Genomic DNA, 27,134 nt, shown 5'->3' on the forward strand with positions numbered 1-27,134 from the left:
TTAAAAATAATAACAAATATTTAATTTCAAGAATAAGAATGAAGTTGAAACATCTTTGGTTAAAAAAAAAATGTATAAACATATGATATAACACAAAAATGCACCTGGCATGACAAAGGTCATCAGTCTTTTCCCTTATAGACAACACATGCCTTGTGTCACTGACAGCATCAGTCAGTCAAAGAAAAGGAAATTCATCAAAAACAGAACTTCAAGATTCATTCAATATTGACACTTCCATTCAGAAGGGGGGAAAAAAGTTACAGCAAATAACTCAAGTAGAAAATATGTATACACCAAAAAATGGCAAATATATACAGTCAAATGCTGCATGTAACAACAGAATTGTCAAATGGGAGTGGTAAAAAAAAACAAAAAAAATAAGCAATGCAAGGTAAGCATCTTATGATAGGCAGCATACTGAGCGCCGGTGAAAGTAAATGCCAAAACAATTATCTAAAACTGATATGGGTCTGTGTCCCAAAATGGCACCCACCCTATTCTCTACATAGTGCACTATTTTCTCTGGTCAAAAGTAGTGCACTATATAGGGAATAGGGTGCCATTTGGGATGAAGTCCCGAGTCATCACCATTAGCATCATCTACCACAGTGTTTGACATCGTCATTGGAAAGGATTCGGGTGTATTGAGATGTCCAGTCCCTCATGAAGACTTCTTGTAGCTGGACCTGTAAACTCCTCTGGCCCTCTCCCACCACAGAACCTGTCTGGTTCACCACCAGCCCAATACCTGCAGTGTGGGTGAAATAGTTCTCTGACCAGTTGGAGGTTCCTGTGATCACACAATACAAGATACAAGTTAGTGTATTTATACAGCAGGTCAAAAAAAGTTTCTGTGTACAACAGAACGCTATGTGCAATGTAATGTTTATATTGTAAAAAAATAAAAAAAAAAAAAAACAGTAGACATTGGTTTTGCAGCAGAATCAAATCCATAAAAGCAACAAGACATTTTGTCCAATGATTAGTGATTGTGATGTACAGTACCGATATAGACGACTCTATCGGTCACCATGTACTTGGCATGGTTCACTCTTGAGAAAGGGATCTTCTTCTGCTCTGTTGTCGAAGGCACCTCAAACACTTTCTGTTGGACACATCATGGAAATAGGACATGAATTTCAACAACCAAATGCAAAACTAGAAAAAAAGATACATTTCATGAAGAAAATTGTGTGCTTGCTTCAGCTGTCTACAAGTATTTTTTAATGGTATTCTTCCCCCCCCCCCAAAAAACGGAGAAATTAAAACAGCATACGTACCACATTGATGTTGCATCCCAGGGGAGATCTGTTGAGGACAGTCAGAGACTGTAGGAAGAGGAACATGGAGCCTGGAGAGTGTGACCAGCAGCTCACCAGTAGATTGACCTCCACACCTCTAGTACACGCTGCTTCCCGTATGGCTGAGTCAATCGCAGGCCAGAACCTAATACATAAATGGACCTGATTGGTTAGACGTTTAAAACATATACACAACACACATCCAATAAAATGTCTTCATGAAAAACAAATCTGATCCAAAGTTAGAGAATCATTAAGGAGTGAATCTTAACTTCCACTTAAATTGAATTTTCACTCCAGCATTGATGTCAATGGGAGAAGTGAAAATTCTACTTAAGTGGAAGTTACGATTCAGCCGAGTACGGACAGTCACCTGAGTGGCTCAGTGAACTGGGACAGCGGAAGATAGTCCATGACTGAGATGTAGACATGTTTCTGGGCATCTGCGATGACAGAGAGGATGGTGGATAGATCGTCTGAGCGTCCATAAGCTGATATCTGGGGTGGAGCGCTCTGAAACAATAGGACAGTTTGTTTATTTAACTATCAGTAGCATTATGCAAAATGAGTGGAAAGGGTTATTTAATCAAAGACTGTGTCCCAAAGGACACCATTTTCTCCTATAGAGCTCTGGTCAAAAGTAGCGCACTATGTAGAGATATACGTTGCCATTTGGAATGTAGCAAAAACTACAAGATCCAACTCACAGAGAGATATACTTGTGCAGGGACTCCATTGAGTTTGAGATTCAAGGGGTGCTTGGAGCTAGAGAGGGCAGAGTATCGGGCAGGCCAGAAGGGGGGTAGGGAGCCATTTTTTTGAGCACCAATGTTCCAATACACCCCGAATATCCTTAATGCATCCTGTGCCAGGCAGCTGCAGTCCTCCACAGAAACTCCCACCTCCTTCACCTGAGATGATCAATCAATCGTGAAATCAATCAATCATCGATCAATGCATTGATATATGATGAGACACATCAATTGTTAAAAAATAAAAGAATATATATATTTTTAAGAAATCTTTTTTTTATACAAAAAAAAAGATATAAAAAAAATAACAAAAAAAATATTTTAAAAATAATTAACAAATAAAAATCGCTCATATTTTATACAGCCTGGACTCCCAACTAACATACGGTTTCATCAGTTTCCCCGTTCAACAGTTCAGATTATGTTTTCTATAAAAAACTAAATGAACTAGAGAGGAGGGTATTTTATATCAGTACTTCAGGAAATACCTGTGTGAGGGACCGCCAGTCCATGTTGGCACTGCCCAGGTAGAGGTGTTTCTGATCCACGACCCACAGCTTGGTGTGGATGATACCTCCCGTCACTGAATGGAGATCCACCTCCCGTACCTCTGCACCTGAACACAGAAACAAAGCAGGAGGTTAGACACAGTCAACTAAAGGTAGGACAGACAACCACATATCACAGTCAACTAAAGGTGGGATAGACAACCACATATCACAGTCAGCTAAGGTGGGATAGACAACCACATATCACAGTCAACTAAAGGTGGGATAGACAACCACATATCACAGTCAACTAAGGTGGGATAGACAACCACATATCACAGTCAACTAAGGTGGGATAGACAACCAGATATCACAGTCAGCTAAGGTGGGATAGACAACCACATATCACAGTCAACTAAGGTGGGATAGACAACCACATATCACAGTCAACTAAGGTGGGATAGACAACCACATATCACAGTCAACTAAAGGTGGGATAGACAACCACATAGCACAGTCAACTATTGTGGGATAGACAACCACATAGCACAGTCAACTAAGGTGGGATAGACAACCACATATCAGTCAACTAAGGTAGGATAGACAACCACATATCAGTCAACTAAGGTAGGATAGACAACCACATATCACAGTCAACTAAGGTAGGATAGACAACCACATATCAGTCAACTAAGGTGGGATAGACAACCACATATCAGTCAACTAAGGTAGGATAGACAACCACATATCAGTCAACTAAGGTGGGATAGACAACCACATATCAGTCAACTAAGGTGGGATAGACAACCACATATCAGTCAACTAAGGTGGGATAGACAACCACATATCAGTCAACTAAGGTGGGATAGACAACCACATATCAGTCAACTAAGGTGGGATAGACAACCACATATCAGTCAACTAAGGTGGGATAGACAACCACATATCAGTCAACTAAGGTAGGATAGACAACCACATATCAGTCAACTAAGGTGGGATAGACAACCACATATCAGTCAACTAAGGTGGGATAGACAACCACATATCAGTCAACTAAGGTGGGATAGACAACCACATATCAGTCAACTAAGGTAGGATAGACAACCACATACAGTCCATTTGCAAGTAATTTACAGAATACATGCATAACGTGAAGAACAAAATTCCATGCAAGCAGGGCCAGCTGTGGTAACAGTGACAGATGTGCAAGCTGCTGCATGTACCCGTTCTGGTTAAATCAGCCGCGTCTCGAGTATCAGTCTGAGGACCATTAACAGCAATCTGAAGTTCCACTCCTTTTGCTTCAAGTTCCATCAGCTGCTTGAAGACCTGTTTACCCTGTAAAAAAAAAACATGCATGTCAAAGTGACGACACATAAAAATAAAAAAAAAATGCTGTGTGTTATCCACACACACACACACACGCACACGCACACACACAAAAATAGAACTGGTCGGTGAGAAAACAATGTACAAAAGAGCTCAACGGTACAGCTATCCTAAACATCCACCGGTAACCTTGGAATGGGGAAGTCATTTGAGATTTGTTATGATGATTGTGTGATTCATTTGTATATTATCACCAAAACACAAAGGAATAGATTAAAATGTTTTCCTTTAAATGTATTAAATGGTAAACCCCCCACAATGTGTTAAAAATACAAATCAACCTTTTTCTCCTCCTACCTGTACATAACTAGGCTCTGTGAGTCCCAGGTCAGTATTCTCCTACCTGTGCAGCACTAGGCTCTGTGCGTCCCAGGTCAGTGTCTCGGAGGGTAAAGTAGAAGGCAGCTATGTCCACAGAGCTGTTGGCCCTGGTCAGTAGGTTCGTCCATGTATCAGAGATGCTTGGCAGGGACGAGGAATCCAGTGGGTAGGATAGACCTTCAGGGATGCTCTCCACCAGGCTCACACTGATTAGAGAAGAGCAATTCAATTCAAACAATGCTATTGGTCCTCTGAGAGCAATTCTATTAGGGCTACAGCAATGTACCAGACACATGTCAATTATATTAAGTCTACACACTACATATACCCACACCTGCATACTGACGCCACACACCGCTGCTAGTCACTTTACCCCACCTATATGTACAGGTACTGCTACTCCCTGTATACAGCCACGTTATTACCTGGTACTCCCTGTGTATAGCCACGTTATTACCTGGTACTCCCTGTGTATAGCCACGTTATTACCTGGTACTCCCTGTGTATAGCCACGTTATTACCTGGTACTCCCTGTGTATAGCCACGTTATTACCTGGTACTCCCTGTATATAGCCACGTTATTACCTGGTACTCCCTGTATATAGCCACGTTATTACCTGGTACTCCCTGTGTATAGCCACGTTATTACCTGGTACTCCCTGTGTATAGCCACGTTATTACCTGGTACTCCCTGTATATAGCCACGTTATTACCTGGTACTCCCTGTGTATAGCCACGTTATTACCTGGTACTCCCTGTATATAGCCACGTTATTACCTGGTACTCCCTGTGTATAGCCACGTTATTACCTGGTACTCCCTGTGTATAGCCACGTTATTACCTGGTACTCCCTGTGTATAGCCACGTTATTACCTGGTACTCCCTGTGTATAGCCACGTTATTACCTGGTACTCCCTGTGTATAGCCACGTTATTACCTGGTACTCCCTGTGTATAGCCACGTTATTACCTGGTACTCCCTGTATATAGCCACGTTATTACCTGGTACTCCCTGTATATAGCCACGTTATTACCTGGTACTCCCTGTGTATAGCCACGTTATTACCTGGTACTCCCTGTGTATAGCCACGTTATTACCTGGTACTCCCTGTGTATAGCCACGTTATTACCTGGTACTCCCTGTGTATAGCCACGTTATTACCTGGTACTCCCTGTGTATAGCCACGTTATTACCTGGTACTCCCTGTGTATAGCCACGTTATTACCTGGTACTCCCTGTGTATAGCCACGTTATTACCTGGTACTCCCTGTATATAGCCACGTTATTACCTGGTACTCCCTGTATATAGCCACGTTATTACCTGGTACTCCCTGTATATGCATGCATGTATGTATATTCCCCCACACCTTTATTTAACCAGGTAGGCTAGTTGAGAACAAGTTCTCATTTACAACTGCTACCTGGCCAAGATAAAGCAAAGCAGTGCGACACAGTTACACATGGAATAAACAAGCGTACAGTCAATAACAAAATAGATAAAAAGAAAGTCTATATACAGTGTGTGCAAATGGCATGAGGAGGTAAGGCAATAAATAGGCCATAGTAGCAAATTAATTACAATTTAGCAGATTAACACTGGAGTGATAGATGAGCATATGATGGTGTGTAAGTAGTGATACTGGTGTGCAAAAGAGCAGCAAAGTAAATAAAAACAATATGGGGATGAGGTAGGTAGCTTGGGTGGGTTATTTACAGATGGGCTATATACAGCTGCAGCGATCGGTTAGCTGCTCAGATAGCTGATGTTTAAAGTTAGTGAGGGAAATATAAGTCTCCAGCTTCAGCGATTTTTGCAATTCGTTCCAGTCACTGGCAGCAGAGAACCGGAAGGAAAGGCGGCCAAAGGAGGTGTTGGCTTTGGGGATGACCAGTGAGATATACCTGCTGGAGCCATATAGCCATGTTATTTTCTACTTCCTGTATATAGCCATGTTATTTTCTACTTCCTGTATATAGCCATGTTATATTTCCTCTTTATTCACTGTCACTATTTCTATTTTTTAAATCTTTAACTCTGCATTGTTGGAAAACGACCTGTCAGTAAGCATTTCACTGCAGTCTACACCGGTTGTCAATTAAGCATATGACAAATAAAATGTGATTGGTTGATAGAACAAACAGGCAGAGACATTAAATAACACATTGAACAACAAAGTGGGTTTTTATCTTGTCAGCTCGGGGATTCAAACTTGCAACCTTTCGGTTACTTGTCCAAAGCTCTAGGCTAGCGGTTAGAGCGCTGGACTAGTAACCGAAAGGTTGCACGATCGAATCCCCGAGTTGACAAGGTAAAAATATGTCGTTCTGCCCCTGAACAAGGCAGTGTTCCTTGGCCGTCATTGAAAATAAGAATTTGTTCTTAACTGACTTGGCTAGTTAAATAAAAGGTAAAATAAAATAAAAACTGTGGGCTGGAGACATTGGATGTGTCCTATTTCCATGATGTGTCCTACCGAAAGTGTTAGAGATGCCTTCAACAGCAGAGCAGAAAAAGATCCCTTTATCAACAGTGAACCATTTTTAAAAAATGTTTAATTTAACTAGGCAAGTCAGTTAAGAACAATTTCTTTTTTACAATGACGGCCTACTTCGGCCAAAGCCGGACGATACTGGGCCAATTGTGCGCCGCCCTATGGGACTCCCAATCACAGCCAGATCTGATACAGCCTGGATTCAAATCAGGGACTGTAGTGACGCCTCTTGAACTGAGATGCAGTGCTTTAGATCGCTGAGCCACTCGGGAGCCCATGCCAAGTACATGGGCTCAGACAGTGTCTTTTATATTGGTACTGGACATTGCTACTCACTGGACTTGGTTCACAAAAGTCCACTGACACCTTTAACTTCATTGTGCAGACTGTTAAGACATTATGACATGAGAAAGCTGTGACCTGCTAGCCTGGTCCCAGATCAGTTTGTACTGTATAGTCAAAATGACCATAGGAGTTAGCTGTACAGCACAAAGGGAAATTGAAGCAGGCTCGTGACTGTTCTTGTGTTGGGTGAACACAGTAATCTCCAACTGCAGACATTGGGTTGGTGGTGAACCAGACAGGTTCTGCGGTGGGAGAGGGCCAGAGGAGATAACAGGTGTTGGGCTGGTGGTGAACCAGACAGGTTCTGCGGTGGGAGAGGGACAGAGGAGATAACAGACCCAGCTACAGGTCTTCTTAAAGAGCCACTGAACACACCGATTGGCTAGTGTGTTTTTCTGTTACTCATTAGAAAAAAAATGTGATTTCAGTCTTGGTGGAGAAGGTGTTTCCTGACCAATTTTGCGTTTGGTAAATGATTGTCCCCGATGAGACACTGTAGGAAGTCTATTTCACTTCCTATAAAATCCCCAGAATGAATCTAAGATAAAAATCGATTACAGATATCTTGAATTGACTTTTTTGTAGAATATGTTTTTTGTTGAGCAATTTTACATCCAACTAAGGTGTTTGGTGCTGTATTTCTAAAGTAAAAAAACAAACATGTGCCGTGTTGTTTTATGTCAATAGTCAGAGCTGCTGGACATGTCTGTCGCACTGTCTATGCTACTGGATAGAAAGCAATCATCACAGCTGTTCACCCTGCTACATTCACGTTTTTAAGTATCCCTATCACCCTGTTATTACGGGGCTATCACCCTGTTATTACGGGGCTATCACCCTGTTATTACGGGGCTATCACCCTGTTATTACGGGGCTATCACCCTGTTATTACGGGGCTATCACCCTGTTATTACGGGGCTATCACTCTTATTAGTACGCCTGCGCAGCAGTCTCGTTGTTGATGAACCTGGCCTCAGTGCTAATGGCAACCATGTAGTGTGCTAATACGGTTTAGTAAACGTTGTTAAACTGGAACCTTGTCGTTGTGTCATTACGAGTTAACACACCCCACATTAGTGGGCAAATGAACATCGTCAAATCAAAACCCAACCTTCATTTACCCGTTGTGACGCATGGATGTTACGAGCTCCGTTTTAGACGAGATTGACTTTCTGACCAAAATTATCCTTTTACACTTTGTAGTCAATTGTAACACTAGAATAGCTGCTTCTGGCTCATATTAATGCCATACAGGCATTTTTTTCCAAAGGGATTTGTTGCTTTTTAAAAACAGTCGCTCTTTAAGGGGATTAAGGGATTGGACATCTCAATGACGATGTCATTGTGGTAGATGATGCCAACGGTAACAAACCCATGGCTGTGTCCCAAAATGCCACTCTATTCCCTAGAATACATTTATTTATTTTGCTCCTTTGCACCCCATTATTTCTACTTTGCACTTTCTTCCACTACAAATCTACCATTCCAGTGTTTTACTTGCTATATTGTATTTACTTTGCCACCATGGCCTTTTTTTGCCTTTACCTCCCTTATCTCACCTCATTTGCTCACATTGTATATAGACTTATTTTTCTACTATATTATTGACTGTATGTTTGTTTTACTCCATGTGTAACTCTGTGTTGTTGTATGTTGTCGAATTGCTTTGCTTTATCTTGGCCAGGTCGCAATTCTAAATGAGAACTTGTTCTCAACTTGCCTACCTGGTTAAATAAAGGTGAAATAAAAAAAAAAAATAAAAAATAATGTGCTCTGCTTCTTACCAGAGCCACCCATAGGGTACATCCCAAATGACCCCAAAGGGTTCTGGTCCAAAGCAGTGCACTAAATATTTAAAAAATAAAAGTCTAGATCTGTTCCCCATGCCAACATCCACCAAAAGCTGTGAAACAATTAATTACTTATAAATGACATATAAAAACATGTGAATAGATTTGTTAAGGGGCAAATAAAATATGTTACAATTTATCTTGTGTCACACTTTTTTCTTACCGACAATCTGAGTTACAAGGCTTGTGTGGCACCCACAGTCCCTCCAGCCAGTGCAGCTCCAACTGTCCCATCAACTGTGACACCGACAGAGGCATCCCATAGTGCCATACGTGTTGACCGAATCCCCCAATCACAAGCAGAGTGGACGGGAAAAGGCAGAATAGTACAAAGCTGCAGCACCACGACGTCTACAAATTTAAGAGAGTGAGATTTAAACATGAGAAAGAGAACAGATCTTGTTAACTATTACAAGAAGGGATTGTTTATATGTCGTTAAGGTTAGGCTGCTAAGACGTCTGGATGTCGTTAAGGTTAGGCTGCTAAGACGTCTGGATGTCGTTAAGGTTAGGCTGCTAAGACGTCTGGATGTCGTTAAGGTTAGGCTGCTAAGACGTCTGGATGTCGTTAAGGTTAGGCTGCTAAGACGTCTGGATGTCATTAAGATCAGGCTGCTAAGACGTTTGGATGTCGTTAAGATTAGCCCAACATAAGATAATGACTATCTCCATGGGGTCATTGTGTCTGCGGCTCTGTGCATAGCCTACAATCAAAACAAAGGAAATATACAATTGCAGATAAAATAAATACAATACAGATGATGCCGATGGTGTGGCATACCAAGATGGGTAATATCAAGAGAAAGAACTGGTATCTAGACACCTCACCTTGTTTGACTGACTGGATTTAGTTGTTCTACGAGGCACTGCTCTGTTAGAGGGGACTGCGGTATCAGCGTCGGTTGTATCCTCTAGGGTTTTTGACCATTTCCCAGAAGCCTTCTCCTTGTTGGCAGACTTATCTTGATTCTCACGAACAACCTCCAATTTCCTGAAGCTCTCAGTCTCAACACTGGGCTTCTCAAGCTCCTTCTCCTCCAGCAACGGGGAGGAGTCCAACCCATCTCCATCCTCTTCTAACAGAAAATCAATCTCCATGGCTTCAGCCTCACAGGGAGTTTCCTCATCATCATCATCATCATCATCATGCTGATTCAGACCAGTCTCATCCTCCTCACCTTCATCTGTCTCTAGGGATTCCTTTTCAGCATGACCAGAAGGGACGTCGCCACTATCCATTCTAACCTCAGCCTCAAACTCTTCCTCCATCGCCTTCTGTGCAGCTTCAGTGGTATGGAGTGGTGGTTCTCCCGGGTCATCGTAGTCCCCTGCTTCAGCCCTGAGGGCCGGTCTGAGGGTTGCTGTCATGGGATGGAGCTGCTCCTGATCCCCCTCAGGTGGAGTAATATCCAGAGAGCTGGGGCTTTGCTCTGAGGAGCTAACAGCATGAGACAGGGTCTGAGGATTGAGTTTATGTAGACGGACTGTAGGAAGAGGGAGACCTGTTTCTCTAATACTGGGCAGTTTTGATCTTGACATTTCTCCACTGTTGCTTGTTGAAGCTGCAACGGTTAAAGCTGCCTGGTTAGAAGACTCTTTGCTGGTAATAGATAGGGCAGGTGGATCTGAGCGTTGACTGCTGCTGCTGGTGGTAGGGCGTTTTTTGGCTAATGTTTTGTGAAAAGCAGGAATTCGAGACGCATGTTGTTGTTTCCCAGTTTTGCGTGCGTCTTCTTTTTCTTCATCCTCTTTCTTCTCAGAGTCTTCCTCTTGGTCTAACCGGTTCAACATTACAGTCCAATTCTTAGCTCCCTGTTTTAAAAAATAATTTCCCCACGGGGTCAGGAATGGAAAGAATGTCAGAAATTAATAGTTTAAAAACAGGAAAAAAACTAATCTTAGGTTGCTTGTTGCAAGGTGTGTGTGAATCATTTGAAGAGATGGTAGATAATAAAAAGTGACAGGGGCGAGAGCAGAATACAAGTCTTTTCATTTAAAATGAATCATTTCACAGTGTACTACCTACAGTTTCATCAATGTAAAGTAACAGAAAGGAAATGATCGATACATACTAAAAGACATTTATGATTTAATTTGATGTGAAGAGTAAATCATACGGGACAAGGCCAACGTTTAAAAAGTGTCTCCACTACAGTTAGTTTCTTTCATGCAAACAGTAAGAAACTTTAAATCAAGACACGGTCATAGAGCTTTAAATGTTTTCATTTCCTGTGAGGAGTAGGCTAAATTATACAGGGCAAGGCCAAGTTGTGTATACGGCAAAATAAATAATAAAAAAAGAAATTAAAAAAAGATGTATAGTTAAAACCTACCATCACTTCCGGGTGGGAGTCCTCAGACCGCGTTATGGTGGCATCATCTTCTGACAGGGCTGGAGAATGATCATCATCCATCATAACTTGGTTCTGAAGCTCTTCTGTATCTTCCTCTGTATCCTAGAATGAGTCACACAATCAAGTCGGTGGTCATTTTGCACATGACACTACTGCAACTCCTAGTTCCAACGGATACAACCAACGTGTTCTGAGCATTTTGTATAAATTATTTATGTAAAATCCGAGACGCTCCATTTAGTGTGATATGTTACGTTTTCATATGGAATGTGTTAATTTGTGGATGTCCTATGGGCCCATAATCAACTGGCGGACTACAGACTGGATCCAGACAGGGGTCAATATGGACTGTGGGGTCCAGAAAAAGAAATATATGTATTATTTATTTTTTTACTAAGCCGTGCTTCGACCACAGGTATCATATAAAGACACATAAGAATGCGTAGAATTTCAGGATAGTAGCTTTAAAAAGAGCAAAAACAATCTCTGCCACATGCAAAATGTGTAGAATTGTGGATAATTTGTTTTAAAACTGCGAAATGTTCTCTCCAACAAGGAGTGTGAACAGTTTGGGATCACGAGGTGGGTGTTTGTTATTATGCTGATAAATTACAACATCCATCTGTACTTTTGCCACCATGGATATTTTATGACTGGACCTTCTCTTCTACTTAAGTACCCTTGTTCTATGACATGTAGTAATTTGTGGTTGTCCATCATCCATTTTGTATGATATGAATTGCAATTCGTATGATATGTTACGAGCTGCCAAAATATACAATATGTTTCGAATTTGCAAAACGTATTTGTTGTGGCTAACGTTAGCTAAGGGGCTAACGCTAACTGACGTTAGCTGGCTTAAGTTAGCTCTAGGGGTTACGGGTAGGCGTTAGCTAAATGGGTTAGGGTTAGCTAACATGCTAAGTAGTTACAAAGTAACTAAAAAAGTAATAAGTAACAGTTGTAAAGTTGCTAATAAGCTTCAATTGTCTGTGCTGGGATTTGAACAAGCAACCTTTGGATAGCTAAACTTCCGCGTTATACACCCACCCATCGTCCTTTCGCTTTAACTTCAAGTAATCTTCCATCTTGTAACCATAACAAACATAAGATACTAATTTGAGTAGCCCGACTTTAGTTTACGATGTTACGTCTAGTCTATGAGACCAGTCTGATCCAACAGAAACGAAGTTAGAAACTCGAAGGGGAAACTATTACCTAGCTTTCAAAGCTTGAAAACCTGGCGTCTAATATAGTGATTCACCTAAAGCTTTGAATGTATATTCAAGGATTTTAGCTTGGTAGTTTAAACTTACCAGGAGTTTATCGCAGCCAGCTACAATCAAACCAGCTGAACGTGTTGTACTCTCGCACTTCTACACTAGTGTCAACCTTGTTAGCTACGTGGCTATGAAAAGTCGGATGAGGAAGAGAGAGGAAGGCGGAAAAACTAACTCACTCAATTCCCCCCCCCCAAAAAAAAAAAAAAATCACCCACCTCTAAAAATGTGCTGGTATTTTTTCTGAGACGGGTCGACCTTTTGACTTGCATCCCAACTCGAGTAGATTTCCTTCGAAGCTCCATCTTTCAAGTCGCTACAGCCTCAGAGCGGGCCAAGTCACAAAAGTTAGCCTAGCTAGCTAACGTTAATGTTTTCGCGCGCGCGCAAAAAAAAAAAATACTATTAGAAAGTCAACAAACGTTTGTAAATTAACAAAAAAATAACTAGCTTGTAAACTATCCTACTTGTGACAGCTACGCATTGCACCCGACGGTAACTTATTTTTGTTTCAACATTTAGGTTTGTTAGCTAAACTTAAAAGACACCACACTTACAAAACAATACAATTGAAGTAACCGCGATTTCCTGTCTTTGATGATGGTTGGTGGTTGCCACAACAACAAAAAAGCATTGACAAATGCAGGCATGGAGATAAAGCTGCCCCGCCCCCTGTTGGTAGAAAATAAAACTTCACCTGACCGAAAATGTCCAATATCATAATCCACCACCTGGGGGCGACATCGAGCAAACGACAACAGTAGGTAACCGTGACGGCGACGCGAGAGGATTCAGTCAAAAAGATGGCGTCCCTTTTGCAGCCTGACAGGGTTCTCTATCTTGTTCACGGAGAGAAAAAAATCCGATCGCCGTTGTCTACACTGTATTTTTGTCGGTATTGCAGTGAATTGCGTTCTTTAGAATGTGTGTCTCACGAGGTATGTCAACACTACCGTGGCTAGTTATTGCTATCGTAGTGTTAAATCTAGCTAGCTTCGTAGCGTTAGCGGTTTTGGAGAGTTTGGTTAACCCAGGTCCAGCCCCTGTACAATAACAAAATATGTATTTGTCATACCGCACGTCAATCAACATTTATTCAACAACCCTGTCGTCTGATTGGCCGTTGCCGTTTTTACTTCCGTCCTACTTTCAAATTTGTGTACGTTTTATCTAGCTACCTAAGCTAAAGGTTAACAAGCAAGCGAGACAGCTAACCAAACATCATAATCATATAGTGTTTATTTGGTCGGTGTTCACTATGGGCTTCTTTTCTCCAATTAACAGTGACACAAATTCCCACTGGAAATACAACTAAAACCTAACAACTGTTTGAAAAACCTCCTAGTTAGCCAGCTAACAGCAGACTAGCTAACGTACGCTATTCATCACCACACCCAGGCAGTGACCACATGTCTTATTTAGGTAACTAAATTAAAAAAAAATTGTTTGTAGCTATCTAGTTATCTATTTTGATACGTGCCACGTCAGAGAGCTTTGATTCTTAATTTACACAGCCACACAACGAACAGTGACCCTTGCCCACAGAAACTCACTTTTATTACTGAAGCTGGACCAGTATCTGTTAGCAGTCAAACGCACACTGGTATATTCTGAAACAATAATTACTTTCTGCCGTTATAACTACTAGCTAGCTACGAGGGATAGCTATGCACATGCATGTATTTCCACAAACAGATTGTTGAATGCTGCCTCTTTTTGGTTTCTAGGTGGACTCCCATTACTGTCCAAGCTGCCTGGAGAATATGCCTTCAGCGGAGGCAAAGCTGAAGAAGAACAGGTGAGAAACATTTGCAACTGAGCATCAGTCTAGACCTGTTATATACGGTCTATGGCATAGACCTATTCTTTACTGTGTAGCCATTGACAATGGTCACTGCATGACTTCTCACTGCATCCAGCCTACATTTCCCAGCTCTCTGTTTTGTTCTAGGAAGAGGATATTCAACCAGCTGAACGAAAACTTCAGGTTAGGCATAGAGGTTAAGCTTAGGGTTATCTATAATTAATGTTTATATTCTATATTAGGGATGGGAATTGCCAGGGACCTCACAATACGATATTAACACAATGCTTAGGTGCCGACACGATATGTATTGCGATTCTTACAACTCTCACAATTCCATATGTATTGCGATTCAATACTGTGATTTTTATTGCGGTTCGATGTTCCTAACATATTGCTCACCATATGTCTGCTGCAGAGGGACATGGAGAGCAAGGAGAAAAATAGTTTGGATGAGTCGTGGAAATGAAAATGTTAAAAACAAATTGGCTCCCTATTTAAAAAGAGGATGGAGAGCAAGATATGAAGAAAAAATACTGCAGTTTTGGTGCAGGTACAGCCAATTAGCCCAAAAAGTATACTGCAATATTGTCAAAACTATATGATATATCGTCAATTAATATCCCGATATGTAACTATACATTTTTCCTCCATCACTATTCTATATGTAATTCGATGGGGTTGAATGTTACATTAAAGTTAGGTATAGCCTAGTTTACGTGAGGTCAGGGTGACCTGGGGCGGCAGGTAGCCTAGTGGTTAGAGTGTAGGGGCGGCAGGTAGCCTAGTGGTTAGAGTGTAGGGGCGGCAGGTAGCCTAGTGGTTAGAGTGTAGGGGCGGCAGGTAGCCTAGTGGTTAGAGTGTAGGGGCGGCAGGTAGCCTAGTGGTTAGAGTGTAGGGGCGGCAGGTAGCCTAGTGGTTAGAGTGTAGGGGCGGCAGGTAGCCTAGTGGTTAGAGTGTAGGGGCGGCAGGTAGCCTAGTGGTTAGAGTGTAGGGGCGGCAGGTAGCCTAGTGGTTAGAGCGTTGGGCCAGTAACCGAAAGGTTGCTGGATCTAATCCCCGAGCTGACAAGGTAAAAATCTGTCGTTCTGTCCCTGAACAAGGCAGTGTTCTCCGGTAGGCCGTCATTGTAAATAAGAATTTGTTCTTAACTGACTTGCTTAGTTAAATAAAGGTTTGAAAAGAAAAAGGAAAGCCATAAAAGCTAGCATTGGGTTTGAGTACTGCGATTGTTTACTCCGGTTGAAGAACAAAGGTAGTGTTTATAACTAGCTATACCTTCTTCTTCTGCGTGCCCCAGATGTGCCAACTGCTTCGACTGCCCATGCTGCATGCACACCCTGTCCACCCGGGCAACCAACATCCCAGCCCCTCTTCCTGACGACCCCAGCAAGACGGCCATGAAGAAGGCCTACTACCTGGCCTGTGGCTTCTGTCGCTGGACATCCAGAGATGTGGGCATGGCTGACAAGTCTGTGGGTGAGTGACAGGCCTACCTTACTGTTGATGATGAAAGGGAGGTATTGGGCTATTGACTATTTACATTGGGCCAGTGTTAGGCATGGCCAACTATTCCGTAGCTGAGTGAGTGTGAGAAGTAGCTTCAACCAAATCAATCGCAAACCTTGCTAGTGATCATAGTTACAAAACTATTGAATGAAGTGCCCCCTGCACTGGTGATGAGGGGGAGATATGGGACTGACAATAGGCCATGTTAGAATGGTTCAAATGCTAAACTCAGTTGGTAGAGCATGGTGTTTGCAACGCCAGGGTTGTGGGTTCGATTCCCACGGGGGGCCAGCACAGAAAAAAATGTATGAAATTGTATGAAATGTATGCGTTCACTACTGTAAGTCGCTCTAGATAAGAGCGTCTGCTAAATGAGTAAAATGTAAACTAATTCATATCTGATGTATGGAGCTTTGTTTGGATTTGTTACTCTGAATAGAGATGTGTCCCTTATCATGTACATGACTAGTAGCCTTACATGTCTGTTGTGTGATTGACTTGTTGGGTGTTTTCTGGAGTACTATTTCACTTCTTTTATTTTTTTGTGTGTGTCTTCACTTCAGCCAGTGGAGGATGGCAAGAGCCGGACAACCCTCATACTCAACGGGTGTGTTGCCTTCCTTTGGTCTGATCTATTTTCTCTCTCTCAAGTGTTGCTCACATGGGGAAAGCTTCGGTTGAGCTAGACAACCCCTAGGCTGTAGAATGCTATGACACAGGGAAGTTGTCTATTGTAATTGATTCTGTATTACAAAAAAAGCACTGTATGATCAACCACAAACAGCACACTCCTGATACAGGCTCCAGGCCTAAATGTTGGCTTTATGACTGTGCTTTCTGCTATTTATTTTCCTGCTGGTAATATACATGGTATGCTGATGATACATCTTGTATACATGGTTCTCTGGACTATAATTTCCACCTTTCTGTAAGTATAATAGCACTGCAGAATATTAGTTGGCAGTCAGACTCGTGCAGTCAGATTTTCTAAAGTTGAAATGTTATGCTTTCTATTTTCTTGATGTGAGAGGAATATGCTGTATACATGGTTCTCTGTGTAGGCCGATGCTTTCCCCTTCTATAAGAATAGTAGCACTGCATGGGGCTAGTCTATGACATTCTGACTCATGTTATGTGCAATCTTCCTCCAGATACTCATGGTATTTTTGGGTATTCTTCCTCCAGATACTCATGGTATTATTGGGTATTCTTCCTCCAGATCAATAAACTGATAGAGTATTACCAGCAGCTGGCCCAGAGAGAGAAACTGGAGAGGGACCGGAAGAAGTTGTCCAGGAGACGACCCTACATGCCACTGGCCTTCTCGGTACAAACGCACATCTTTCCACACACACACACACACTCCGGCAGATAACATGCTAAGCCTTTGCACTTCTCTCTGGAACACGGTAACCTCTCTCAATAAGCCCGGCTCCCACCTTTTATAATGACACAAGTCATGCTTTTCATATTTATTTGTTTGTGATGGTTATTGCTGTGTTATTAACCCTGCTGAAATTAACAAGGCAGCTATTTCTGAATAGCGTACATTTTTACATTTGTACTGTAATATTTTGTTACAGTATGTTGACATTGATTGACATGCATGTCTAGTTAATGTGTATAGGCAGAAGGATTGGTTTAGATTAGAACCTGGGGCATACTGGAACATTGATTTCAGACCCTGTGATTGGTGAAGAGTCACTATAAGCTAGCTGTGTGCTAGCTAGCTATATAGTAGCAACTGCAGCTGAATAGTCACTAAGCTAACTGCTAGCTGTGTGCTAGCTAGCTATATAGTAGTTACTGCAGCTGAAGAGTCACTATAAGCTAACTGCTAGCAGTGTGCTAGCTAGCTATATAGTAGATACTGCAGCTGAAGAGTCACTATAAGCTAGCTGCTAGCAGTGTGCTAGCTAGCTATATAGTAGGTAGTCACTATAAGCTAGCTGCTAGCTGTTTGCTTTAACTGCTTTGATTTTACTTGATACGTTCTTCTTTTTCTTTGCTTCTGCACGCTGATATGTTGGTTTCTAACCCCTCCCTCCCCCAGCAACACACTATTCATGTGGTGGTGAGTTGTATTTTTCACAACTTTAATAGTCCAAACACTGTTCTCTCTTTCTCCCCCCCCCCCCCCCCATCAGTTCTCCGTATCTAATCTGTAACTGAGTGATCTCCCTGATCACATGAGTGTCCCCTCAGGAGAAAGATATTACCAGGAGCACAATTGGATCCTTTATGTTGACTGGAGGGGAAGAGAAGCAATAGGATGCATTCTATGCTGTTTTAGCCTGTTGTATAGTAGAGAGTATTAATTATCCCTAGATTTGGTTTATGTCTTTGGTTTTGATCCCAATTCTATTTTTTGCCATTTATGTTCATGTTTTCCTAATTTGATTTTTTGAAAGCGTCTTATTAGGAAAAATTGCCTCTCTTTTCCCAAGTAAAGGAAAAAACATAAACATTTATCAGTCATCAATAGAAATGCCAGTGTTTCCTCTCCCTTAAGTCTACCACATGGTGGTATGTCTTGTCTGTGAGTTAGTTGACATTTGTGGTTGTGTTGCTCTGTAAAGGAGAAGTATGGTCTGGGTACCAGACTACAGAGACAGAGGCCTGGAGCTCCTATCACCAGTTTGGCTGGTCTTTCGTGAGTATTACATGAATATACAAAAACGTTACTGTTCATAAAGTATGAGTATCACATCCTCAGATAATACTATACTGTACCATTTTATTTATTGTACATTTTACGTGACAAATCATGTTGATGTTAGCACATCACAAATAGCCTATACAAGGACTGAGTCCCAAATGGCACCCATTGCCCATTGTAGTGCATTACCTTTGTATAGGCTATTTGGTCAAAAGTTGTGCACTAATTAGGGAATGACGTGCAGTTTGGGATAAAGCCACTGCCTTGTGTTAGAGTTAATAAATACAGCTGTCCCTGTCTCCTATAATGGCCTTCACTGTGTCTGTCCCTGTCTCCTATAATGGCCCTCAACTGTGTCTGTCCCTGTCTCCTATAATGGCCCTCAACTGTGTCTGTCCCCGTCTTCTATAATGGCCCTCAACTGTGTCTGTCCCCGTCTCCTGTAATGGCCCTCAACTGTGTCTGTCCCCGTCTCCTGTAATGGCCCTCAACTGTGTCTGTCCCCGTCTCCTGTGATGGCCCTCAACTGTGTCTGTCCCCGTCTCCTGTGATGGCCCTCAACTGTGTCTGTCCCCGTCTCCTGTGATGGCCCTCAACTGTGTCTGTCCCCGTCTCCTGTGATGGCCCTCAACTGTGTCTGTCCCCGTCTCCTGTGATGGCCCTCAACTGTGTCTGTCCCTTTCTGCTATTCCAGTCTGAAGGAAGGTGAAGACCAAAAGGAGATTAACATAGAGCCAGCCCAGGCCTTAGATGAGGTGGAACCACTGCCTGAAGACTACTACACCAGACCAATCAACCTACCTGAGGGTAAGATCTATCCACCCCTAAGCCAAACACTAACACCTGACCTGGAACACTACACTATTCCCCCGACCTGGAACACTACACTATTCCCCCCGACCTGGAACACTACACTATTCCCCCCGACCTGGAACACTACACTATTCCCCCCGACCTGGAACACTACACTATTCCCCCCGACCTGGAACACTACACTATTCCCCCCGACCTGGAACACTACACTATTCCCCCCGACCTGGAACACTACACTATTCCCCCCGACCTGGAACACTACACTATTCCCCCCGACCTGGAACACTACACTATTCCCCCCGACCTGGAACACTACACTATTCCCCCCGACCTGGAACACTACACTATTCCCCCCGACCTGGAACACTACACTATTCCCCCCGACCTGGAACACTACACTATTCCCCCCGACCTGGAACACTACACTATTCCCCCCGACCTGGAACACTACACTATTCCCCCCGACCTGGAACACTACACTATTCCCCCGACCTGGAACACTACACTAACCCTACACCAGACCCATCAACCTACCTGAGGGAAACAATGACCACTACTTTTTAAAGCTAGAATCCTTAATTGAAACGATAACAAACCATACTCCCCACAGCTTTTTAGTAAAACATTGAAGAGAAGGGGCTGGAGAAATGTAACAACTCTCAAATTAATGAACAGAGCTATGGATGAAATAACTGACCATCCATGATATCAACATTGTAGTTTTAACCATGTTATGAGGCTATTCAGTGTTTACATTTACATTGGAGTAAAACAAGGTTCTATTTTAGTTTGTGATTGGTAAAGACTAATGAACGAAGCTCATGAGGCATTTACAAGTTATATTCCTCATGAATCAATGGGTATAATCACATTCATTTAAGTGATTCATGAAAAATATAACAAAAAAATATCTCATTCATTTATAAGTTATATTTTTCATGAATCACTTAACTTACAAATGAGTGAGAGACCCATTGATTCATGAAAAATATAAATGGGTTTATCTCATTAATTTATAAGTCCAACATGGATGTAGCAACTAATTATTAGCTTTATACACAACTTTTACTGAGAGTTATGTTCTAATATTGAAGTCTACAGTTATATCAGGGATATGGTAAACTTTGGTTGTTTTGCAATCTGCTGTGTTGTGTTAACTCCCTCTGTTGTCTAGTTGACCATGTTGTGTTAACTCCCTGCGTTGTGAATAGAGGTCGACCGATTATGATTTTTCAATGCCGATACCGATTATTGGAGGCCCAACCGATTAATCGGCCGATTTTTTTTAATTTATTTATTTATTTGTAATAATGACAATTACAACAATACTGAATGAACACTTATTTTAACTTAATATAATACATCAATAAAATCAATTTAGCCTCAAATAAATAATAAAACATGTTCAATTTGGTTTAAATAATACAAAAACAAAGTGTTGGAGAAGAAAGTAAAAGTGCAATATGTGCCATGTAAGAAAGCTAACGTTCCTTGCTCAGAACATGGGAACATATGAAAGCTGGTGGTTCCTTTTAACATGAGTCTTCAATATTCCCAGGTAAGCCGTTTTAGGTTGTAGTTATTATAGGAATTATAGGACTATTTATCTCTATACGATTTGTATTTCATATACCTTTGACTATTGGATGTTCTTATAGGCACTTTAGTATTGCCAGTGTAACAGTATAGCTTCCGTCCCTCTCCTTGCTCCTACCTGGGCTCGAACCAGGAACACATCGACAACAGCCACCCTCGAAGCAGCGTTACCCATGCAGAGCAAGGGGAACAACTACTCCAAGTCTCAGAGCGAGTGATGTTTGAAACGCTATTAGCGCGCACCTGCTAACTAGCTAGCCATTTCACATGGGTTTCACCAGCCTAATCTTGGGAGTTGATAGGCTTGAAGTCATAAACAGCGCAATGCTTGAAGCACAGCGAAGGGCTGCTGGCAAAATGCGCGGAAGTGCTGTTTGAATGAATGCTTACCAGCCTGCTGGTGCCTACCATCGCTCAGTCAGACTGCTCTATCAAATCATCGACTTAATTATAATATAATAACACACAAATACGAGCCTTAGGTCATTAATATGGTCGAATCCGGAAACTATAATCTCAAAAACAAAATGTTTTTCCTTTCAGTGAAATACGGAACCGTCCAGTATTTTATCTAACGGGTGGCATCCATAAGTCTAAATATTCCTGTTACATTGCACAACCTTCAATGTTATGTCATAATTACGTATAACTCTGGCAAATTAGTTTGCAACGAGCCAGGCGGCCCAAACTGTTGCATATACCCTGACTCTGCATGCAATGAACGCAAGAGAAGTGACACAATTTCACCTGGTTAATATTGCCTGCTAACCTGGATTTATTTTAGCTAAATATGCAGGTTTAAAAATATATACTTGTATATTGATTTTAAGAAAGGCATTGATGTTTATGGTTAGGTACAGTCGTGCAATGATTGTGCTTTTTTTCGCAAATGTGCTTTTGTTAAATCATCCTCCGTTTGGCGAAGTCGGCTGTCTTTGTTAGGAAGAAATAGTCTTCACAGTTCGCAACGAGCCAGGCGGCCCAAACTGCTGCATATACACTAACTCTGTTGAAAGAGAAGTGACACATTTTCCCTAGTTAAAAGAAATTCATGTTAGCAGGCAATATTAACTAAATTTGCAGGTTTAAAAATATATACTTGTGTATTGATTTTAAGAAAGGCATTGATGTTTATGGTTGGAGGAACGTGTACCTAAGCGATTATATGCAACGCAGGACAGGCTAGATAACCACACATGGTTGACGATATTACTAGTTTAACTAGTGATTATGATTGATTGATTGTTTTTTGTAAGATAAGTTTAATGCTAGCTAGCAACTTACCTTGGCTTCTTACTGCATTCGTGTAACAGGCAGGCTCATAATTTTCATAAATTTCTGCATTTGAGATCATTTCCACACTGCCACGTAGGGCTGAATCCCCGAGCTGACAAGGTAAAAATCTGTCGTTCTGCCCCTGAACAAGGCAGTTAACCCACTGTTCCTAGGCCGTCATTGTAAATAAGAATGTGTTCTTAACTGACTTGCCTAGTTTAAATAAAGGTGTAAAAAAAAAAAAAAATCGGCGTCTAAAAATACCGATTTCCGATTGTTATGAAAACTTGAAATCGGCCCTAATTAATCGGCCATTCCGATTAATCGGTCAACCTCTAGTTGTGAACTCCCGTGTTGTCTAGTTGACTCCCTGGGTTGTCTAGTTGACTCCCTGGGTTGTGAACTCCCGTGTTGTCTAGTTGACCGTGTTGTCTAGTTTACTCCCTGGGTTGTCTAGTTAACTCCCTGGGTTGTGAACTCCGGTGTTGTCTAGTTAACTCCCTGGGTTGTCTAGTTGACCGTGTTGTGTTAGCTCCCTGGTGTGTGTTATGTATTACAGTGACCACCTTGCGTCAGCGGCTGCTCCAGCCTGACTTCCAGCCTGCCGGAGCCTCTCAGCTCCACCCCAAACACAAACACCTGCTGATCAAGCGCTCTCTGCGATGCAGGGTTGGTCATGACACAGTACTTTACACCACACTACCCTTCTCAGGAAGGGCGTTTTACTACTATTTTACTGTTGTTGTTTGCTGCCTATTTCTCTTGATTTCTCATGATAAAAATGTTGCTTTTCTTCCTAGAAATGTGAGCACAATCTGAGCAAGCCAGAATTCAACCCAACCTCAATAAAGTTCAAAATCCAGCTGGTGGCTGTGTAAGCATTGCTTAGCGTCTCCTCCGTACTGAACCCATTCACCTTGTATTCTACTCTGATTATTGGTGTTGATGTATTATTTCTCAGTAAAGTGATGTTATTTTCAATCCTAAAGGAGTTACCTCCCTGAAGTCAGAATAATGTCCATTCCAAACCTGCGCTTCCAGAAGGCAAGTCAATTATTCAAGTATTGGAACAGGCCCCAAAACATGTTTGAAGACATCCTGTGTCACATTTTGTCTGTAGGGTAGCAGAATGATTTACAGTATGAGTGGTATCATGTCTGTAGGAGAGCAGAATGAGTGGTATCATGTCTGTAGGAGAGCAGAATGACTTACAGTATGACTGGTATCATGTTGTCTGTAGGAGAGCAGAATGATTTACAGTATGAGTGGTATCGTGTTGTCTGTAGGAGAGCCAGGTGCTGCTCACCCTGACCAACCCAGTGGAGAACATTACCCACGTCACCCTGGTGGGCTGTGAGGAGGGAGACCCAGAGGACATCAACAGCACTGCTAAGGTAATACTGACTCGGGTTGCAAAGCTACCGGTAATTTACCAAAGATACCAGAAATCTTCAGTCATTTTTGTAATTAACTGATTGCCATAGATTTTCTCACGCAGTTTTGGTAATTTATACTTGAATAAATAATGTATTCGTGTGTGTGTGTGTGTGTGTTACTTTTTCATGCGTGTCCACACGTTTCTAGTAGAATGACCATATGATTCAAGAGAAAAATAGTGTAATTAATGAAAAAAACATTTAATCAACAATTACATTATTTTCTCTCAGCCACTCTTCCGACTATTGACTTTTTTTCACAACTGTGACCAATTTGGCCATAAAACATTTAACAACAAATGCAAATGAACATAGTAAACAAACCCCCAAAAATGATATTTCATGCTGAACCCCTCATATTAAACACCGTCGTTATTCACTAAGTAGATGTTTTATATTTAAATGTTTGACAACTTTGTCATTATGTTTTTTTCCCTATTTTTAAAATCATCTTATTTAATTATATTGTGGTAAGGCCACACGGAGGGCCAGACAGCTACCCAAAAGTGCCACTTGATGTCTTGTTATAGATGACAGAAAATCCTTGAACGATACCAACGTTCTGGTGGTTTACTGGTACATTTAAGAAGTTTCCGGGAATATACCCTTCCTTTAACCCTACTGCTGACCTCTCACCCCTGACCTCTGTTGTTTATGATGTTTTATAGGTGATGGTTCCAACCAAGGAGTTGGTCCTGGCAGGGAAGGATGCTGCAGCAGAATACGACGAGTTGGCTGAGCCTCAGGACTTCCAGGACGACCCAGAGTAAGACACACACTGGTACACACACACACACACACACACACTGGTACACACGCACACACACACTGGTACACACACACACACACACGTATACACACACACACACACACACACACTGGTACACAGACGCACACACTGGTACATACACCGTTATAAGTGACGATATGGTCAGAACTGAGGAGAAAGGACATCAGCTCTAGGTTAAAACAAGTGTACGTCATGGGGAATATAACCTTCCCTCTCTGGCCCTCGTCTCCTAACCTTCCCTCTCTGGCCCTCGTCTCCTAACCTTCCCTCTCTGGCCCTCGTCTCCTAACCTTCCCTCTCTGGCCCTCGTCTCCTAACCTTCCCTCTCTGGCCCTCGTCTCCCCTCCAGCGTGGTGGCCTTCAGGAAATCCAATAAGATTGGTTTCTTCATCAAGGTGGTCCCTCAGCGCGAGGAGGACGGTGATGTCACGGTGTCCTTTAAGATTCGCCACGACTTCCGGAATTTGGCGGCTCCCATAAGGCCGAGCGAGGAGGACGATGTCCCCACCGAGGCAATATGGCTCACACACCACGTAGAGCTCAGCCTGGGGCCGCTCGTAGCGTGAAGTTACACACACTGAATACACACACACACACACACGTTAACACAAAATGCATATATACACTGAGTATACAAAACATTAAGAACACCTGCCCTTTCCATGACAGACTGACCAGGTGAATCCAGGTGAAAGTTATGATCCCTTGTTAATGTAACTTGTTAAATCCACTTCAATCAGTGTAGATGAAGGGGAGGAGACAGTTTAAAGAAGGATTTTTAAGTCTTGAGACAGTTGAGACATGGATTGTGTATCTGTGTCATTCAGAGGGTGAATGGGCAAGACTAAAGTTCTAAGTGCCTTTGAACAGGGTATGGTAGTAGATGACAGGCGCACCGGTTTGAGTCAAGAACTCCAACGCTGCTGGGTTTTTCACACCCAACAGTTTCCCGTATGTATCAAGAATGATCCGACACCCAATGAACATCCAGCCGACTTGACACAACTGTGGGACTAGAGTCAACTTTGGAGTTCATGACCTGACGAATTAAGGCTGTTCTGGTGGCTAAAGGGGATGGGTGGGGGTTGCACCTCAGGTTCCTAATGTTTGGTATAGTCATTATATATTGTAGAGCAGTGTTGAGAGTGAACACACTAACAGACAAACACACACACACCGTACATGCATTGGATCACATATCTCGTGCACACACGTACTCGACTAGTAACACTTCTCTGTACCACCAAGCAGTTCCAGAGACCCTTTCCTGCTTCACGCTTCAACTTAGGCATTATCTTCCTTCTCCTAAGGATGAAGAATATTTACCTGCATGCTATGCCAGGCTACATCTTATCTACTAATAAATGTCTCTTAGGTGATGTCATTACTGTAACTCCTCTCTGGGTTGAAGGTAGGGTGAGACTGTCATTACTGTAACTCCTCTCTGGGTTGAAGGTAGGATTAAACTGTCATTACTGTAACTCTTCTCTGGGTTGAAGGTAGGGTTAGACTGAGGAGTTAGGAGTTATTTTGCTGTTGTCTTCAGTACTGAAGTCAGTCAGTTGTTCTATTAGCAGTATTGAAGTAGTGAGATCTGTAAACGTGTCTGTCTGAGGTAAGATACATTACCTAAAAACACTATCGATCAATCGTACATTTTCATAAAATGTAAAGTGTGTGTATATATATTCATTGGATGGTTTGTACTGAAGATCTGACCAACAGTGGCTGGTTGCTGTGCATTGTGGTTCACTGGCACTCATTTTAATTTGTCTCTGTGTGAAGTCTAGAAGGAATTCCTCGGGTTTGTTAGACAGAGCCTTTACAACACGGTTAATCTGTACTGGCTAATAAAATAATGTCAGAAAAACACCTTGTGTTTAATGTGTTATTGGAGAGGTATCGAAGGCACCAGGGCTCAACCTCCGAGAGACGAGGACCAACCAACCAAAAAAACCCAAGATCACAACTCTCGCTCACAATTTAAAAACTTGATACTTTTATTTCTACAATTTGAGTTAAAATCATTACTTTTCGGCAGTCAATGGCCTTTAACTGAAGCATTCTATTGTGTTTTTACCTTTTTGATTCTTACATTTTATTGTTTTTCTTCAAGAAATTTGGCTGTCATTTTAGTGCATGTAGACTATGCCACCACAAGGTGAAGCTGTGGGCTTTTTTATATATATAGTGGGTGTGTGTATGTAACTACATCCTGTAGGTGGCAGCCTCGAGTCACTGTCAACAGTGTGACTGGTATATCAACTGTTTTGACAACTACATTAGAGGGACAGTTATCTAGGGTTAAAGTGGGACTCCAGTTTCCTTTTCACCTCATTTTAACTGGCCCCTCCCACACAAGTGGGAGGGGGGTCTCTATTGCTCCTCTTTTGTGTACAGCCTTCCCTGTGGCTCAGTTGGTAGAGCATGGTGTGTACAACGCCAGGGTTGTGGGTTTGATTCCCACGGGGGGCCAGTACAATTTTATTTATTTTTTTAAATCATGAAATGAAAATGAAATGTATGTATTCACTACTGTAAGTCGCTCTGGATAAGAGCGTCTGCTAAATGACTAAAATGTAAAAATGTGTGTCTTTCAGAGGGGTTGGGTTAAAAGCAGAAGCCACATTTTCGGTTGGACCTTGTGTGCAATGGATTAAAATAGTGACCTTATTGT

General features: G+C 42.0%; 2 protein-coding genes across 9 annotated transcripts; one reads left to right on the top strand and one right to left on the bottom strand.

Annotated features, from left to right (window-relative positions):
• Positions 1 to 13,145, bottom strand: pld7 (phospholipase D family, member 7). Of its 2 annotated transcripts, none has more exons than XM_014213278.3 (12): positions 12,794 to 13,145; positions 11,275 to 11,397; positions 9,770 to 10,753; positions 9,105 to 9,292; positions 4,277 to 4,460; positions 3,768 to 3,882; positions 2,545 to 2,672; positions 2,012 to 2,215; positions 1,678 to 1,817; positions 1,284 to 1,449; positions 1,009 to 1,108; positions 1 to 793 (listed from the first exon to the last, which is right to left on the bottom strand). In XM_014213278.3, the coding sequence occupies exons 1-12, from the start codon at positions 12,878 to 12,880 to the stop codon at positions 600 to 602; spliced, it is 2,613 nt and encodes an 870-aa protein (XP_014068753.2). In that variant the 5' UTR covers positions 12,881 to 13,145; the 3' UTR covers positions 1 to 599. The 2 variants fall into 2 exon arrangements, with proteins under 2 accessions (XP_014068753.2, XP_014068754.2); XM_014213279.3 differs by lacking the exon at positions 12,794 to 13,145 and adding an exon at positions 12,612 to 12,750.
• Positions 11,948 to 26,329, top strand: LOC106612272 (dynactin subunit 4). 7 transcript variants are annotated; one of them, XM_082956108.1, is made up of 15 exons: positions 13,249 to 13,335; positions 14,303 to 14,373; positions 14,527 to 14,562; positions 15,680 to 15,858; positions 16,452 to 16,495; positions 17,108 to 17,215; positions 17,942 to 17,962; positions 18,468 to 18,541; positions 19,242 to 19,354; positions 22,791 to 22,900; positions 23,032 to 23,105; positions 23,221 to 23,275; positions 23,518 to 23,625; positions 24,336 to 24,433; positions 24,807 to 26,329. In XM_082956108.1, the coding sequence occupies exons 2-15, from the start codon at positions 14,339 to 14,341 to the stop codon at positions 25,021 to 25,023; spliced, it is 1,272 nt and encodes a 423-aa protein (XP_082812234.1). In that variant the 5' UTR covers positions 13,249 to 13,335; positions 14,303 to 14,338; the 3' UTR covers positions 25,024 to 26,329. The 7 variants fall into 7 exon arrangements, with proteins under 7 accessions (XP_045580210.1, XP_082812234.1, XP_082812233.1 ...); XM_082956107.1 differs by having other exon boundaries at positions 13,325 to 13,339; XM_045724253.2 differs by lacking the exon at positions 13,249 to 13,335 and adding an exon at positions 13,550 to 13,997.
• Positions 26,330 to 27,134: the final 805 nt, after the last annotated feature.

The sequence above is a fragment of the Salmo salar genome, chromosome 09, assembly GCF_965601325.2.
Source record: "Salmo salar chromosome 09, fSalSal1, whole genome shotgun sequence".
In the NCBI taxonomy this organism is placed as follows: Eukaryota; Metazoa; Chordata; class Actinopteri; order Salmoniformes; family Salmonidae; genus Salmo; species Salmo salar.